The sequence below is a fragment of the Oncorhynchus masou genome, chromosome 24 (genome assembly GCF_036934945.1).
Source record: "Oncorhynchus masou masou isolate Uvic2021 chromosome 24, UVic_Omas_1.1, whole genome shotgun sequence".
Lineage (NCBI taxonomy): Eukaryota > Metazoa > Chordata > Actinopteri > Salmoniformes > Salmonidae > Oncorhynchus > Oncorhynchus masou.
Genome location: NC_088235.1, coordinates 58,883,654 through 58,900,950, shown reverse-complemented (window position 1 = coordinate 58,900,950; position 17,297 = coordinate 58,883,654). Strand labels below are relative to the sequence as shown.

General features: G+C 44.0%; 2 protein-coding genes across 4 annotated transcripts in view; one reads left to right on the top strand and one right to left on the bottom strand.

The window, feature by feature from the left end:
- The window catches only part of LOC135512391 (PH and SEC7 domain-containing protein 1-like), a 45,427-nt gene extending 42,210 nt beyond the window's left edge, over positions 1 to 3,217 (top strand). For all 3 annotated transcript variants that reach the window (XM_064934390.1, XM_064934392.1, XM_064934391.1), the window contains 5 exons: positions 66 to 136; positions 233 to 390; positions 912 to 1,056; positions 1,395 to 1,538; positions 1,844 to 3,217. In XM_064934390.1, coding sequence (XP_064790462.1) covers positions 66 to 136; positions 233 to 390; positions 912 to 1,056; positions 1,395 to 1,538; positions 1,844 to 2,038 — 713 coding nt within the window. In that variant the 3' untranslated portion in view covers positions 2,039 to 3,217. The remainder of the gene's footprint in view (positions 1 to 65; positions 137 to 232; positions 391 to 911; positions 1,057 to 1,394; positions 1,539 to 1,843) is intronic.
- A 2,608-nt stretch (positions 3,218 to 5,825) lies between these two features.
- LOC135512389 (nuclear factor NF-kappa-B p100 subunit-like) lies at positions 5,826 to 16,103 on the bottom strand. The gene is made up of 24 exons (XM_064934389.1): positions 15,800 to 16,103; positions 14,857 to 14,938; positions 13,136 to 13,178; positions 12,922 to 12,994; positions 12,548 to 12,588; positions 12,102 to 12,200; positions 11,648 to 11,802; positions 11,331 to 11,443; positions 10,978 to 11,136; positions 10,688 to 10,792; positions 10,481 to 10,566; positions 10,203 to 10,341; positions 9,917 to 10,042; positions 9,579 to 9,773; positions 9,323 to 9,464; positions 9,087 to 9,201; positions 8,758 to 8,965; positions 8,185 to 8,354; positions 7,977 to 8,079; positions 7,545 to 7,756; positions 7,341 to 7,422; positions 7,088 to 7,251; positions 6,628 to 6,739; positions 5,826 to 6,440 (listed from the first exon to the last, which is right to left on the bottom strand). The coding sequence occupies exons 2-24, from the start codon at positions 14,871 to 14,873 to the stop codon at positions 6,367 to 6,369; spliced, it is 2,733 nt and encodes a 910-aa protein (XP_064790461.1). The 5' UTR covers positions 14,874 to 14,938; positions 15,800 to 16,103; the 3' UTR covers positions 5,826 to 6,366.
- Positions 16,104 to 17,297: the final 1,194 nt, after the last annotated feature.

The window sequence follows — 17,297 nt, the reverse complement described above, 5'->3', positions numbered from 1 at the left end:
CGATTCAAAATCACATTTGGGATATTGAGTGGATATTTTCTTTCTTTCTATGGTCTGTTTTTCAGCGCCCAGAGGTAAGAGAGGATGGAAGACGTTTTATGTCATGCTGAAGGGACTGGTCCTCTACCTGCAGAAGGTATACCAAACCACACCCCTCTCGGCATCCTAACAGTATATCCCACTCCGTGATTGGACGTGTGTGATAACATTCTGCTCTCTGATTGGTCTGTAGGGAGAGTACCGTCCAGAAAAGCAGCTGTCTGAAGAGGATCTGAAGAATGCTGTGTCCATCCACCACTCTCTGGCCATGAGGGCAGCAGACTACAGCAAGAGGCCCAACGTCTTCTACCTGCGCACTGCAGACTGGAGAGTGTTCCTCTTCCAAGCACCGTGGGTCTCCTCATCCTCATCTCCACCCTCCTCCACCCATTTCTTATCTCCACCAAGTCCACCTCTAATTCCATACAATTAAGAATGTATTTATCTGACCCAATTTTGTGCTATGTATTGGTACATGGCTATTTCTGCCGTCTACAAGGCTGTATAGTACTAAGGCTGTACTACGTTCCCCCGAAACAGTAGTGATTGAGTACAGAGGGGGCAGTGCCCCTGTCATAGAACCCCAGGCTCAGATAGATTATCATTATGTTTTTGTGTCCCTGGAGGACACAGTTGTCTGGTATGTCCTAGATACACACTTTCTTTCAGGGTTGGGATCAATTCTATTTCAATTCAGGAAGTGGAATAAAAACAAATCCTAATTGAAAATAACTGTCCCTCTTATTTAATTGATATCTGACCCCAAACCTGTTTACCTGCCTGTTTCTATTCTATCTTTTTTTGTTTACTGGGCCTGAGAATTGTGCCCTTAGTCAGTATCCAGATTTCAACTCTATTGTCCTCCATCTCAGTAATGCAGAGCAGATGCAGTCGTGGATCACCCGTATCAACGCGGTGTCAGCCATGTTCTCAGCGCCACCCTTCCCTGCAGCCATCGGCTCTCAGAAGAAATTCAGCCGTCCGCTGCTGCCAGGCTCCAACACCAAGCTGTCTCAGGTACACAGAGGCCTCCACTCACACCATGACCCTCTCTCTCTTTCTCTCTCTCTGCCTCCACATACTAGCTCCCAGTCCAAACCTATTTCCACCATCCAGTATCTGTTCTGTAGTTAGATCAATCCCCACATTTTTAAAAAACTTGTGTACTTAAGGCAATCATTAAATACACACTCCTGTACACCTCTTTTTGTGTTAAAAACAGAGAAGAACTGCTATTTACAACCATAAAATTACTAAAATGCGTAAGTAAGCATCCATGCTGAGCAGAATTCTGTATAAGTTAACCTGACTTTGGTGTAGCCTTATGTTAATGATCCTCCTTTGTCATGTGACAGGAAGAGCAGGTGAAATCCCATGAGACACGTTTCCGGGCCATCTCCTCTGAGCTGAATGAGTTAACCGCTGTAATTCCAGACAAAAAAGCCAAAGTTCGTGATCTGGAGGAGCACAAGCAACGTGAGGAGTACCTGGAGTTTGAGGTGAGTGATTATTGTTGTTGTCTGGTTCAATATGGTTACAGGGATTGATAGTTGCAACCAGAGCCGTAGTCTAGTCGAGTTTGGCAGACTGCGTTTGTTTGATATTCAGAATTGAATGGCTGCCAAATTGGCTACCAAATGTTTTAAGACAATTCCCTTCCAGGTCAGCCAGAATGGAAATAAGAATGATTTAGATTGGTACCAGAGTCCAGGACCGATTGCCAAGCTCTATTGCCGAACTGGCTCTGATATCAGCTATGGAGAATCCTGTTTGACATCAAGTACTCTTTATCTCTCTGATACAGAAAACTCGCTACGGTACGTACGCCATGCTACTGAGGGCTAAGATCCGGAGTGGGGAAGAGGACCTGTCTCTGTTCGAGTCGAGTCTCTTTGACGATGGGGGTCTCCAGAGGGCCCACTCCAGCCCCACTCTGCGGGAGGAACACAGCAGCAGCAGCCAGGCCAGCAGTGCCAAGAGGGGGGGGCAGCAGCAGTAGTTCCAGCACCAGGGGAAGCAGCAAGACCAAGTGCTCTGAGTCCCAGAGAAACAGCTACAGGAAGGCTGTCAAACAGTGAGAGGGACCCTGGAGGGTGTTGCAGTGGACACGATGGCTTAAACAATTGGATTATCTGTGTTGATCGATAGACGGGGACCACTGGTGTGACTGGAAAATGAGATGGAGGAAGATGATGGGGGATAGACCTGTTGCATGCTTTTATCCCGACAAACCACAGGCACTGGATGCTCCAGTGCACTCAGTCCTTCATTTTACTATACACATGACTAACTTCTGTGTGGTCCTAAATTCTGGGTCATATCCACATTTATTTTATTTGAACGTGCTTTTTGGACCAATTGTTGTTTACAGAGATCTAAAGATGACATGGACTTATGCCATTAGATCTGATTATGTTGAGTCGTAGGTTCTTGTCCTCCCTCCCTTCACTGTCTCCATACTTTACATCTATGTGATTACTGCACACAGCCCACCAACTCCATGTGTAAAGTGAGTTGCCGTGCCGACCAGCTAGGATGGACAGAGACGGGGCTGCATCGGCTCATCTGACTGTTACCATGGAGACTAAACGGAGCCAGGGATCATTCCGTCCGACCAGATTGCCAGAACCTCAACCCAACCACAATGCATTTGGAGGAAACTGGACTAATGCTGGGCTCTTCACGATAGACATGATCAATTGGAAGGAATACAGCAGGTTACTGGACATAATTTATGATGCTGCATGCACATATCAATGTTCTCCAAAGTCTTTGCTATGATTTTGTTATCCTATGGACTTTTATTGTGGCAAACTGAACTGGCCTAGAGCCAGGCCCTTCTACTGTAACTGTGAAGCTCTGCTGGATCTCATTGTTATTTCTAAGGACATTTACACACATCAGCTATGGCACCGCCACTACTCCTTGAGTGTTTTGTCTTACTAATGGGTTGATGAAGTAGGTTGATCACACAGACTGGCTGTCTATCGGCTTAATGAACTGAAAGAGTAGGAGGACTGCATGCGTACGAGGAGATGGAAGACTCACTCAAGAGGACATGCTTCGCTATGGTATCAAGACTATCCCTTTTTTTTCCCCTTATGTGATTCACATGGTGTTTTTCATTTGTACAACTGAAAGAAAAAAATAAACGTGACAGGAGGCTTAGTTTACAGTACATCTCCGCCGTAGGTCAAATGTCTCGACAGGAACAACTCATCAGATAATTGATGGCGGATTGATTTAAAATGTTGGTTGAATGTTGATTTAAATTCAGTATCGTGAATTGTAATGAGGAAAGAAAATAAGGCACTGCCTGCCTACCACACCCAATCTAGTGTACACTTGAGTGGACAAAACATTAGGAACACCTTCCAAATATTGAGTTGCACTGGCTTTTGCCCTCAACAGCCTCAATTCGTTGGGACATGGACTCTACAAGCAAGGTGTCAAAAGCATTCCACAGGGATGCTGGCCCATGAGGACCCCAATGCTTCCCACAGTTGTCAAGTTGGCTGGATGTTCACGGTTGAGTGTTAAAAACCCAGCAGCTTTGCAGTTATTGACACAAACCGGTGCACGTGGCACATACTACCATACCCCGTTCAAAGGAATTTCAATATTTTGTCTTGCTCATTCACCCTCTGAATTGCACACATACACAATCCATGTCTCACTTGTCCCCAGGCTTAAAAATCCTTTAACCGGTCTACTCACCTTCATCTACACTGATTAAAGTGTATTTAATAAGGGATCATGGCTTTCATGTGGTCAGTGTCATGGGAAGAGGTGTTCCTAATGTTTTGTACACTCGGTGTATATGCATAAAATGTAACGTGTAAATACAGTGGGCTCCAAAAGTCCCAAAATTGGGACAGTGAATTTTTTGGCTCTGTACTCAAGCACTATGGATTTGACATGATACCATGACTATGGGGTTAAAGTGCTGACTATCAGCTTTAATTTAAGGGTATTTTCAACCATTTCGGGTGAACCGTTTAGAAATTATAGCACTTTAAAAAAAAATGTTTTTTTAACATAGACCAAAAGTTTAGGGATGTTGTAGTCTATTAAAGTAGTAGTTAAAAGTATTTGGTCCCATATTCAGAGCACACAATGACTGCATCAAGCACAAATACAGTATCATACCCCCAAGACACACTAACCTCAAACCATTACAATAACAGGGGAGGTTAGCATTTTATATCATAACCCCAAGACACGCTAACCTCAAACCATTACAATAACAGGGGAGGTTAGCATTTTATATCATAACCCCAAGACACGCTAACCTCAAACCATTACAATAACAGGGGAGGTTAGCATTTTATATCATAACCCCAAGACACGCTAACCTCAAACCATTACAATAACAGGGGAGGTTAGCATTTTATATCATAACCCCAAGACACGCTAACCTCAAACCATTACAATAACAAGGGAGGTTAGCATGTCTTGGTAGTATATGTGTCAAACTTTCTCACTCATTATTCAGGGGTTTCTGTAATTATGGTAGCATACACATTCATGTAAGTGTTTAGAAAGATTATATTCTAATTTACAATAAAAGTGACTCAAATTACACCTATTTACCATTTCTTTTGGGCACAATCTTTAATAAAAGTGAATTTGTCCCAATACTTTCGGACGATGTACAAAAAGTGCTGTAATTTCTAAATGGTTCACCTGAAATGGATGAAAATACCCTCAAATTAAAGCGGACTGACTGCACTTTAACCTCAGTCATTTCAAATCCAAAGTGCTTGAGTAGAGAACCGAAACAACAATTTCTCACTGTGTATATAGAATTGAAAATAAGAATTTGATCTTAACTGACTTGCCTAGTTAAATAAATGTCATGCCGAGGCATAGCCATTTTCTTCTCAGGCTTGCAGTGTGGTCTGTGAACCAGTGCAGTAATGCCACCATATGGTCACCAGAGCTTGCTGTCCCAATTTGCTAAACAAAGGCCGCAGGTTGTACTGTATGAGTAACAGGAGTGCGTGATAGTTATCTGGGTGTCATCATAGACCCACAGGGATCACCGCCCCTCCAATGTTAAAATTTGCCCAAGGTGACGTGATTCTATGCATGAGGACCCCCACTGCAATCAGAATGAGATGATTATGTTGTTGAGTTAGGCATCCGCACATATGGCTGTTTGAATAAAACCACAAAATGGCTTAGTGTAACTGTGAGTGCCCTTGCCTCAAACTATTAGCTCAGCGGTCTAACAGTATTGTTGCTCAGAGGACATGGTTCAAACTCAGTTGGTCACATTTAGCAATGTTGGCTGTCAGTGTAATTCTACAGGGACCATGACAGGGTAAGGCATGATATGTGCAGTCATGCAGAATGTCACAAATCACTTTTGGGTGTGTCTCTTTCCCCCAGTGTAAATATGTGAGGTGGTATGGTGAGAGACCATGGATAGACAGAATTACAAGCCAGAGTAGGGCTTCTGTGATATAAAAACAGGGATTATAATGTGTCACAACCTTTTACACTTTGGCTTAGATATTCTACTTCAAGAGTAGGCCCCATTTCTTTTCTGCTTATCAGTCAACTTGGTCTTAAGTATTTGTCAACAAAAAAAGATAGTATACTGCTTCATGTAGAGGTTTTTACTGGACCCCATAGACGCTGCATCTGAATGCAACTTATTTCTTTCATTTCCCATTAGCTGTACATATTGTCAATAACACATTCAGATTTTGCGCTCTGTGAAATATACTAAATGGTTTGTATGTTTGGGGCAGAGGACAAAAATAAACATTTTGAAAAGATCCATGTCAGAAAAAAAAATGTATTTGATTCAACATTGACAAGTTTTCAAAACGTTACATAGCAAACCTTCCACATACATTTGAAATAAGGCTGTATAATTATATTTGGTTGAATGTTAAACCAAATGAATACACAGTATTAGTAAGATTGTCAGCCAATAAATATGAGTTAAATTGATAATTCCATTGATCAATTTGATGTTGCACAATTTTCATTTATACTGGGACTTTTTGGAAGGCACAAATGGACCATAAAAAAACAAAAACAACCTTTCAGTCACCATCAGAAATAACGGAACAAGATATAACGCCACTTAAAATTGTACATTGAGATTTTCTTCCCTTCAGCTCGTTAAGAAAATTCAAACTGGTTGACTGTCAGTCATGGCAGAGAGAGAATTCTGCATTTATCAGTCGAGGCTTGGGTATGACATCAGATTCCCAATATGCGTGCTGAACAGAGTTAGTCATATCTCCATGATGAAACGTTGGGGTGAAACCTCCGTCACACGAGGGTCTTACCCCTCACCCTTCCTACTGCTCACTGGTTGGCCAAGGCTGGCTCCATCTCCTCCTCCATTGGCTGACTAGCAAAGCCACTGTCCACTGTCTGATCTGATTAGCAGAGATAAACGGTTATTTGGTCTTATTTTATAAAGGCATAAACAATCAAATAGAATTACAATCATCCGTTTCTGGAAAGGAACTACATACAGTATGTATTTGCAAGGTCAAGTGTATGGTAGAGAGATAATGTTTATGACTATATTAGTGGTTCTGCAATGTAGGATGAGTTCAGTACCTGTGTTTTGTTTGTCCTCTCTCAGCTCAGCCTGTCTCAGCAGTCTCACTCCTTCAGTCAGACCCAGAGACTGTAGAGCTTCCACCAGGCCTTCCACTGGACCTCCACCCAACTACACAGAGAGATACTGTCAGCTTGGGCACTATTAGCCAAATACTCATCAAGCACAGTCTTGCCGTTCTAAAACGGCACTCAGGGCTCGATTCAATCCATATCACTGAAGTTCAGCGTGATTTAAATGTAAATGCAGTGTTCCAACGTTCGGAGGCTGTAGCCGCGGTAAATGCCGGCGCATGTCGGCTCAATCAGAAATGACCTTTAACTTTCAAGTGCGCTACAGTGCTGAACTTCGGCGATATGGACTGAATTAAGCCCTTAAGTAACGCATACTTACCCCTAACTAGACTGACACGTGCATGTGAGCATGCGCAAACGTGCATAAAAAGCCCCCTTTGCTCACCTGGTAATTCTCCAGCAAGTTGTGACAGGGCAAGGGACTCTCCTGATATAGGTGTGCCAGTGAGAGCATGTTGAGTTTCTCTGCCAGCTGTCTCCAGGGCACATCGTTCAGACTGAGGAGCTCACACAGCTTACTTAGCGTCTCACTGTCTAGCTGCCCTCTTTCTGCGGAGGGGAATGGGAACGGCAGTTAGATTACTAGGCAGACCACAGGTAAATGTTCAGAGTCAAAATGGTGATATGAAAGACCTTACCTTCCATGCTGCTCGGTTTAGGCTTTTTACTTGATTGTTGACTGGGCTTGGGACTCGGTCTGGTGTCTAGAAGGTTTCTCACCTGTAGCAAAGGAAGCTTTATGTAAGCGCAATGGCAAAAAAAGCCTCTCCATCCACAGTACGGTTTTGAAATCACTTTTTCCCGACACAAACGTTGGGTTGAGAAGGCTAAATCAATCTCACCTTATGACATTTAGCCAGGTCAAAGGGTGTATGTCCTGTTGCTGACCTCTTACGAGGGTTGACTTGTTCTCCTTCTGAAAGTGGTGTTGTGTTCGGTAGCGGTTGGATCGCCGGCTCTCTGAAATCTCTTACTGGTCCATCCTCTTGCTCCTCATCTGACGAGGAGGAGCTGAAGAAGAGCGGCTCGTCATTCTCCAGATTCTTGTCGGCTCCTGAGGAGAGACGGGAAAGTAGTCAGCATTCTGTCCACGTTTATTTACTAGCCATTTAGCAGACGCTTTTCCAAAACAAAACAACAAAAATACCCCGGCGATCCACAAATTACTGCTCATGCACTAGAATCTGGACTTTACTGTAGCCCCTTTTCAAACAGACTGAGATAAAAACATCCCATGCATTGGATGGTTAGCAGGGGGTATGCATGCATCTCACCTGCAGCAATGAGCATGGAGCAGAGAGGGGGGGAGCTGCGACTGGCGGCCAGATGGAGAGGAGTGTTCCCTCCAAACGTACACATGTTTACATCTGCTTTCAGCTGTAGGACAGGAGGGGACGTGCCAGGTTAGATAACAAAGTCGGAGTAAGAATAGTATGAGTAGCAGTTTATATAAGGTGTGTGTGTGTGTGTCACGACGGGTACCTCTGTGATGAGAGTGCAGGCCACTTTGAAGTAGTTCTCTCTAACAGCCAGGTGGAGGGCGGAGCATCCACTCTTCTGCTCCGGGGCGTTGATCTTCGCCCCGCCCTCCACCAGCAGACGCAGACAGCGCTCTCCTCCCTTACAAACAGCCAGGTGGAGAGGATGGAGACCTGAGAGAGAGAGATTAATACAATGTACTACATCAATAAGCACATACTGCTCAGCTGTAGTTTTTCCAACTTAAGGCCGGGATTCAATCCAACCGCGCTTGTAGACAATGAGTCTTCTAAAAGGCATTGTTCCTGCACATGTCGGCTCAATCGGAAATTACCTTTAAAATACTAAGTGCGATATAACGGAGATCTAATGCGGATTGGATTGAATCCCAGCCTTAAATGAACAGAAATACTACAGCTGAGTTTATTACTTCTGAGACTAAGCAGCAACCATAAAATGCCTTGTACACCATTGCTTGATTGGTAATTCACATAGGGTTAAAAAACAGACTGGCCATTTATCATGTTAGTCTCTCATAAGCGGAATAAACCCCTTCTTTCCACCATCCCAAATCACCATGATAGTCGGCCATGTTGACCAGGTGGAGGTAGCGTTCTCCTAGGTGGCCCAGCAGGACCCGGAGTGTGACGTCGTCCCCGGCCAGCGCTGCCAGGTGCAGGGCGGTCCGGCCGTCCCGGTCCAGCAGGGTGGGGTCTGCTCCGGCCCGGAGGAGAACATCCACCACCTTAACCTGCCTGGTGATCACCGCCAGATGGAGAGGAGTCTTCAGAGAGAGAGATGGCGGACACAGTCAGGAGGGAAGACAAGGGCACGTTGGGAATTATCGCGTCGACACTGAACAGCTAGCGGTCTTGTCCAGGTGTGAGAGGAAGAAGGACGAGTACCTGGCCGAGGTGGTTGAGCTTGTTGAGGACTTTGTGTTGCTGGATGGTGAGGAGTGTATGAACCAGCTGCTGGGTGACAGCTGATTGCTGGTGAATGATGGCCAGGTGCAAAGGCCTGTGGGGAGACCAAACACACAAGTGAGGCACAGCAAACACGTATATACATAATGAAGGCAGACATTCAACTCAGATATTTAAAAACAAAAGATTTACTGTGAAGCCAGAGTTCGACTCACGTGTCTCCGTTTTTATCCTGGACCCCACATAGGTGTCTCTGCATTGCCAGAAGGACCCGGACGTCCCCAGTGGTGCAGTACTGTAGTAGAGCCCCAGCTGTCTGCTTGCTCATCTGAGTGGCCCTGCTCTGGAGAGTGGCAGCTGGAAACAACAGGATTGTCTCATTAGCACAACACAACTCTAATGACTATTTCGCCAACAGCTAGTTAGCTGTAGTTTCCCCCTGCCCCAGCACTGCTCTAAAATGTGGCTTACCAATCTGGAAGAGCTGCTGTTGTAGTGGTGGGGATGTCTGTCCTGGCGTCTGTCTAGCCATCCCTCCTGCCTGTTGTTGCTGGGTCCCCTCAGCCTGGGCAGTGGTGCCTGACATCTGGGCTCCACCGCCCCCAAAACCAGAGAATCCACCCCCCATCCACCCCGTTCCATTCATCTGCTGGTTAAACTGGAAGCCTGTGGTTAGGAAAGAAACGATTAAGTGCCGATGACATAGCTGTCACAAGGGTTAACGGATGAGGCCAGCGTTTCATCTAATAGCAACGAGACGAAGGGCCGACAGAAACAGGAGTTCAAGTAAGTACATCTAGGTTCCTCACCGCCACCGGCTCCGCCTCCGAATCCTCCGGCCCCTCTCCCTGCACCCCCAGCCCCTCCCAGAGGTCCTCTCCATTGGTCATTATAGGAGAAGGGCTTCTGCTTTTTACGCTGCACCTCCTCTTTATCTAGGTTACACACACATAGAGGAGCGATGGAGAGAAGAGAGGGAGAGAGGGGAAGAGAAAGAGTTGAAAGGGTTTGATTCAATCCAACGGGGGTCTCTGGCTCTGCATTTCGACATCCTTCTCCTGTACTAAAGGGATTGTGAGTTGCAGACGGACTCACCTTGAACTCGGGGAACGTAGGTAAACTGCTTGGGGTCGCTGCAGTCGCCACCTTTCTTCCTTTTCAACTGGAGGAATACAGTGACTTGACGCTCGATCTCGGCGCTGTGGTACGGCGGCGTCTTAAACACAATGGCGTACTGCACAGGTGGGGAGCAAGCGCAGCGACATCAACGCGAAAGTTATGAGTAGGATGACACATGGTGCGACGTCAACTGATTCCAAATACTTACATCCTCACCGCACACACACACACACGTCTGAGTAAAGACTCTGTACCTGCTTGTGGACATCAGTTGGAGAGAAATCACCAAAGGCCTCCCAGCTTCCATCATCCTCTTCATAAAAGCGGATCTCAATGTCATCTGGAAAGTACACCAAAATATGATAAATGAATAAAATTGTGTAAACTGTTTTCCACGCAAACTATTGTAAAATCAGTGCGGGGTGAATCGCCCCCCATATAGGTAGGAGTTGGCCCTTCACCTTTCTGTACTTTGTCACACAATAGGAAGATCTCATCTCCTCCCAGCACAGACCCACTGGTCTTATCCATACGGGAGATCTTCAGGTTCGAGGCATTGGGTGACTCTGAGTAGAGAAAAACATCAAGTTAATTACTGATAACTTGAAATAAAAATACCACAGGGTGGGTACTGGGTATTCACATAGAATGTTATTAGTTGAATAACATGGATTAGTGCTGGACTGGAACAAAAGCCTGCACACCCAGGACCAAGATTGAAGAACACTGAGGTGAAGGGGGCTGTACTCACTGCTGTCATAGATGGGGTTGGAGACCACCGGCTTCAGGGCCCTAGAGAACCCGCCGTTACTGTCCTGGAGGTAGGCAGTGAACTTTAACCTCACTATGTTCAGGTCCATGATCTTCCCAAGCTCCTTGGCTTCTCTCCCTATGGCTTGTTCTTCTGCATCTGTGTGAGGTAGACAGAGAGAGGGCGTGTTTTGTTGCAGTTTTCACAAAGAAATGTATTTGTGTGTGTGTGTAAGTCGTGCATTAAGATTTGCACAAATATGTTGGTTGCACATAGTATATCTCAAGTTTGGATTCCTTAGTAGATTTCCTCATTTAAAAAAAGGACAGTGGCATAGGGTTTCAGGCTCTTACCAGTAAAATGATAGTGCTGCCCCCCTTGCCTCCTCTTCTCATCTCTCAGTCTCTTGCACAACACTTCCCCCACCCCTCTCTTAGTGACATGAAGGATGCCCAGGTTACTGAACCTACAGAGAGAGAGAGAAATGGAAACGGGAAGTTAAGAGAGATGTTGACATTCGCCAGTCATGTTGCAGCTATTGTACACATATTCCATTCACAGACTATGTTAAATGAATCCAAGCGGTACACATCTAGCTTGTTATTATTATTACTACTACAGTCTCAACACAATAAGATATGACAATGCTAGACAACCCATCAGTACTCACTGTGCTGTGAGGTCGTTTGGGCCCACATCCATACTGCATATGCCACTCTCCGTGCAGCACTGCCTCCCCACCAGACTGTGAGCGTGGACCTGGGGGGGGTCTGAGTGGGTCACGAGCTGCACCTCCACCCTGGCAATCCCCACATAGTTAGACACCTGGGGGGGAGAGAAAGAGGGAGTTCGACTTATTAAAGAGAAACATGTCCATGCTCCATAATGATAGACTTTCTCTCAATACTCGATGACACTAAAACAATTGTTTTTATTCATAACATGCGTCTCAAATAATCCTAGCATGTCAATATATCACATATACACTTTCGAAAGCTTATTGGGCTGAAAGCAATGCATCTCAGCTCCCTTGAACCAAAACGCCTGATGAAAAGCAGACCGAGCCAGTCAAACTAAAAGACAGCCAAGTATCCAACCCTGTGTACTACAGTACAACAGCTGACCTTGACAGTTGGATAGGTCCTCCTGTTCCTCTCGCTTGAGGCCCCTGGGAGCCCACCGTGGGACGGACCCTCACACTCATAGCGGAATCTGAAGCCTCTCTGCAGACACAGGGGGACAAGGAAGTCAAGGGATAATCCCCAACAGCAGTGACAGCACTTACTGTAACTTTATAAATCCTGGACTTTCCAACCCACCGTCATATTCTAATGCCATTAAAGACCGGAGTGGGGGTTATTTATATTTGTACATTCCATTCTAGTTCAAAGGGTATCTTCTCTGAGAGAGTTGAGTTAGATCTAACGTACCGATATAATTTTTGGGGTGTGAATCAACCCGATGATGTAAATGTCATAGTTTCACAATGAAAAGGGGGAAGAGCTTCTATTCAGTCTTATGCACAGAAACGACGACGTCATTCCACTGTTTCGAGAAACTCTGAACTCACCTGTTTGGGCTCCTCAATGATCTGAATGTAGGGTCCATGAGCTGTGACAAAGAAACAGAGACACTGTCACTGGAAGGGGGTGGCTACATAGAGGTTCACATCCAAGCCCTTCAAATTAACCAGGGCAGAGAACCCACCGAACAAAAATACACAGACAGCACATGCATTACATAGTGTAAAAAAAAACAGTTTCAAGTGTGTACGATGTCATAATAACCATGCAGAACATGTGCGCAGTTCTGAAAGCCATATCAAAAACGTGTGGTGGGATCACTTCCACTTGAGTGCACAGTACCATAGCCACATCAAGTTACATCACTACGACTCGCGTATGCTGTTACCATGTGTACGTAGGGTAGAAAGTAGAAACTCACCGGTCTCCGGTACATAGGGCTCGATCTTGACATCCACAGGGGGCATGAACTCATAGGACAAATTCATCATCAGCTGAGGAGATCACACGTGTTGTTATTGGCACGTTGTTACCACTTCATTTCTTTAACGCGAACGTCATAGTGTCTCATTTTATTTTTTTCCTGACACAGCCAGCAAAAAAACAAAAACATGTCAATATACTGTAGGTCTTACCTCATTTTCAATCATTTTCATGCTGTACTGAGCTTCATCCATTCTGAAACAGGAGGAATACAAATGACCAAATGTACTGGCTTGCCCAAAAAAAAAAAAAGTCTTTCCTCCTTTCTGTTCATTAACAACTAGTCACCCGACCTGTCAGTTATGTACTGTAAAGACGTAACACAGACAGGAAGCGGTTTACTTCAGTACTACTCAATGCTCACTTGACTCAAGTGTAATTCCCCCCCCCCCCACAACTCAAAACCACCAAACAAAAGATACACGTTTAATCCCATACACTGGACTCGAACATTGTGGTTTCACTTTCTCATAATCTACAGTAAGTGAACAAGCAAGGGTGTTGTGGTGTTCTATTCTTTCCCCTCCCCTCTACCTCGCACATCACTTCAAGGAAGTTGAGTAGGGGGGGGAACAGAGGAAAGCCCCCAGAATACCAGCTCAGTGCTGCCACTGATGTCAGATTGATGCACTACACCAGATACAAATGTTTTTTTAATAATAAGACCTCAGCCTCTATATGTCTCTTTCCCTCAGATAACATCCTACCTTCTGCATTCCGCATCTTCAGCTTCCTGAAGGTTTTTCCTGCAGTAGCTACCATTCTAAATTGACTCAAGCGCAGAGAATTTATTTATTTTTTTATTTATTTTTTTTATCCTACTGAACTTAAGTACTATAGAATAAGGCTACTTGGATAAAAGTCCTGACTTAAATTGATGTTAAGTGAGGGTCGCTCTGGATAAGAGCATCTGCTAAATGACTGCCTGGAACAGTCTTCCGAATCTGAACAATAGGGACAATCCCTGCCAACAAAGGACCCTATTCTAGAATAATGAAACCTGCATCTCCTGTGCCGTCAGGTTCTACATTCTTTGTCAGTTGCTTCCACTGACTGGGCCGTGTTCATGTTGTAGATATATATATATGACATGTGTAACATTGTCATGCAAACTGTCAGTGTCATGATGATGAATTGACAGTAAATCTGAGGTTTGATCAATGCCAGCAGTGAAATCTGCTATCTAGAACAGAAACTGTGGTTGTCACAATACCAGTATTGCGATAAAGGACAGGAAACAAAAACATGAAGCAGACTTCATTTCTTGAGGCTAACGGTGCTAATTTTGTCCTAAAACAGTCCTAAAAACTGCCTTATGGTTGTCACCCAGAGTCAATTGTTTATTTTGCAAAAGTAGGTTTTAAAAAAGGACCACAAGAGTGAAATCTGCTTTGTTTTTTCACCAAGGAAAACCTGGTATCGTAGCATAGCAAAAGAGGTATCGTGACAACACTAAACAGAACCGAGCCCTTACATTCCGAGTGGCATAAGAGAACAACGTGTGGGTGTATCAGAAGACTCAAGAATGTGCAATTGTGCATAACCGGATGAATACGGCAAAGACTACAACTAGATAAGTTGGCAAACACCACCGCAGCAGCAGAAAGATGAACATAGCCACCATTTAACTCTCAATACGTTGGATAGGCCTACTCCACCTCAGCTATCAAAGTTAGAAAACAGCAGAATTAGCCAAACAGTCAAATTGTATGTGTATAACTTCATTTTACACCAAAACATGCACAACCATTTCACGGTCCATTCCTTTAAAAAATAAAAAAAAGACCTCAGTCTTACTGGAGAGAACAATCAGCTGTCAAAGACTGTAGAGGCCAACAAAAGCAGCACAACAAATCACAGCAGCAGTACATACCTCAGTGCTCCAGACATGATGCCCCTCAGTGGATCATAGATGATGATGATGATGATGATATTTCAGGCTCACTGTCACCTCCCTGCAATAAAATGAACCTGCTGTTATTAGTCCATTGGGTATTTCCTGTGGGTTTAACGTCATCCTACTGTCTGCCCCTACAACCTCCACTAGTAGCTAACTGCACAGCAAGTGTGTGTGCTCATATCCAAATGGTAAAGACTAATAACAGAATTTCCAGGCCCTGCTTGCTGAGATGGGGACAAACCCGCAACCCACTTTTCCCCATGAAACAATCCTGAACAAATTATAATGCAAATCACAGACAATCAGTTGGAAGCAAAGTCTTTATTCGGCCATTAAAGTAGTATCATAAACCATAATTTATACAATAGCCACAACGTTCCAGCAAGATGGGCTTCTTGACAAATGAGTTTGAGTGACAACAACTGTCATCGAGTTGGGAAATTCCACAATAGGAGTGTCACTGGGGCTCCCTGATTTTTCACTTTAAAATATATTTATTCGAATAACAGTGCAGATGCAAAGTTGGGTAACAGAATTACGGTTTTGCCATCATCCTGAGACGTAACTTCGCATCTGCACTGTTATTCGTGTACGTGTTTTCGTAAAATGTTCTGTAGACATTGTTAGAAGTCGTCCTTGTGCATAAAGTTGTATCGTTTGTTTAACTTTGCAATCATTGGTTTTTATTTGACATACATCTAAGTGAGAAAAAAAAACGAGTCTCCGCATCAATGTTACCATGGAATGGCCCCATTAGCCTTGCATATTATAAACTATCACTATCCACTGTTTTTAAATGTAACGTTATATGATCATAAACCTGTAGCAGGGAACAGACTACAATAGGCTACATACACCACAATACACATCCTGCATTTTGGCCCAACAGATAATAACTGTTAATGCAATTCCGTACCTTTGAACTCCTTGAACTTGATCCACCTCTACGCAATGAACAAGACAGCACAACAGCTGCTGTTGTAGTCGATCAAACCGATTGTAGAATGTCACGGCGTACCCTCAAAAGCACACTGCACACAGTGGTGTTCACTTCAGTGTCAGCTGAAATCCGGGATTTGCTCCATGCATTTCTGTTCCATGTATTTCTCCATCGAGTCAACCGTTGATTGTATCCAATGTATCTGGTTAGTTAGACTGTTATGATCGCATACGGTCTATCAGTCAGCTGGAAAGCCCCGGAGTGTTGGGGGAATTCCGCAGACACACGTGTCAACCTCGAGCTACCGATTGGTTGTGGGAAGTGACAAAATCATTTATATATACACTGGATGACTAATAGGGGGCACTGTGTTGAAGCCACTGAATACATCTTGGCAGCCCCACCATTGTAAAACATATTTTGGAAGCTATAGAAACGCTTTTATTTATGTCTACATTCGTTTTTGCCACATTTATTACATTACAAACACCTTAATGCATACTTTTAAATTACATTGTGAGCTAAACAAAAAAAAAAAATCCTTAAAGTAAAGTATATTTTTTTAGATTACTCAGGTTACTTTCTCCATTACAACAAAACACTTAAATCCATGTAATTTTGTCTATGAAACATTTAATTGAAATACTGTAGAATCCCATTCATTCCTATAGAGGACTGCTCCTACCTGGGTAGTGCCAATATGGCCGAACGGTGGTGTCAAAGCCTCTCAATAACCAATACATAGCATTAGCAACTAAGTGATTATATACATGAAGGGAAGTGGCTTGCCTACAAGGAAGAACGTATTGAGGTTTGTATGTTTCTGTAATAAATGTTGATATGACCAAACAAAATATGCTACGGCACTATACTGCAAAATTTGTACACAGAAAATAAATTTGTATTTCACATGAGGCAAAGTTATTAATATTCCAACCAATTCATACAAAAATAAAGTCAATTTACATATCAGACTAGTACTTTCTGGGATTGTGCCTGAACATACCCCAAAGATCTATGACTATGATGACTCTGCACTGCTTCATGTGTTCTCGATCCGAACCAAATATCAAATCTCGAGCAGTCTGGTAGGGTAGTTCAAACACAGCCCTTGTAGATCAGTCGGTAGAGCACGGCGTTTGCAACGCCAGGGTCATTCTCATGTAGAATTCCGTGTAGGGATCAGTATGAAAATGTATGCACTCACTGCTGTAAATTGCTCTGGATAAGAGTGTCTGGTAAAACGATATGACATTTGGAGTTGAATCAAGTGAGTAGAGATGACTTACAAATCCAGCAGTAAGAAGACCCGGGCAGTGGGGACACTGCTCTCATCAGATGGTAAGGAGGAAGGGGTGTCTGAGAATGACAAGTAAGTAGTAGAGCCTCTCAACCAATATCTGCACTAATCTGTTGCTGTGAGAAAGAAATAATACTGACGGTGAGATCGTCACAAACTGCAGATGAGAAAGAG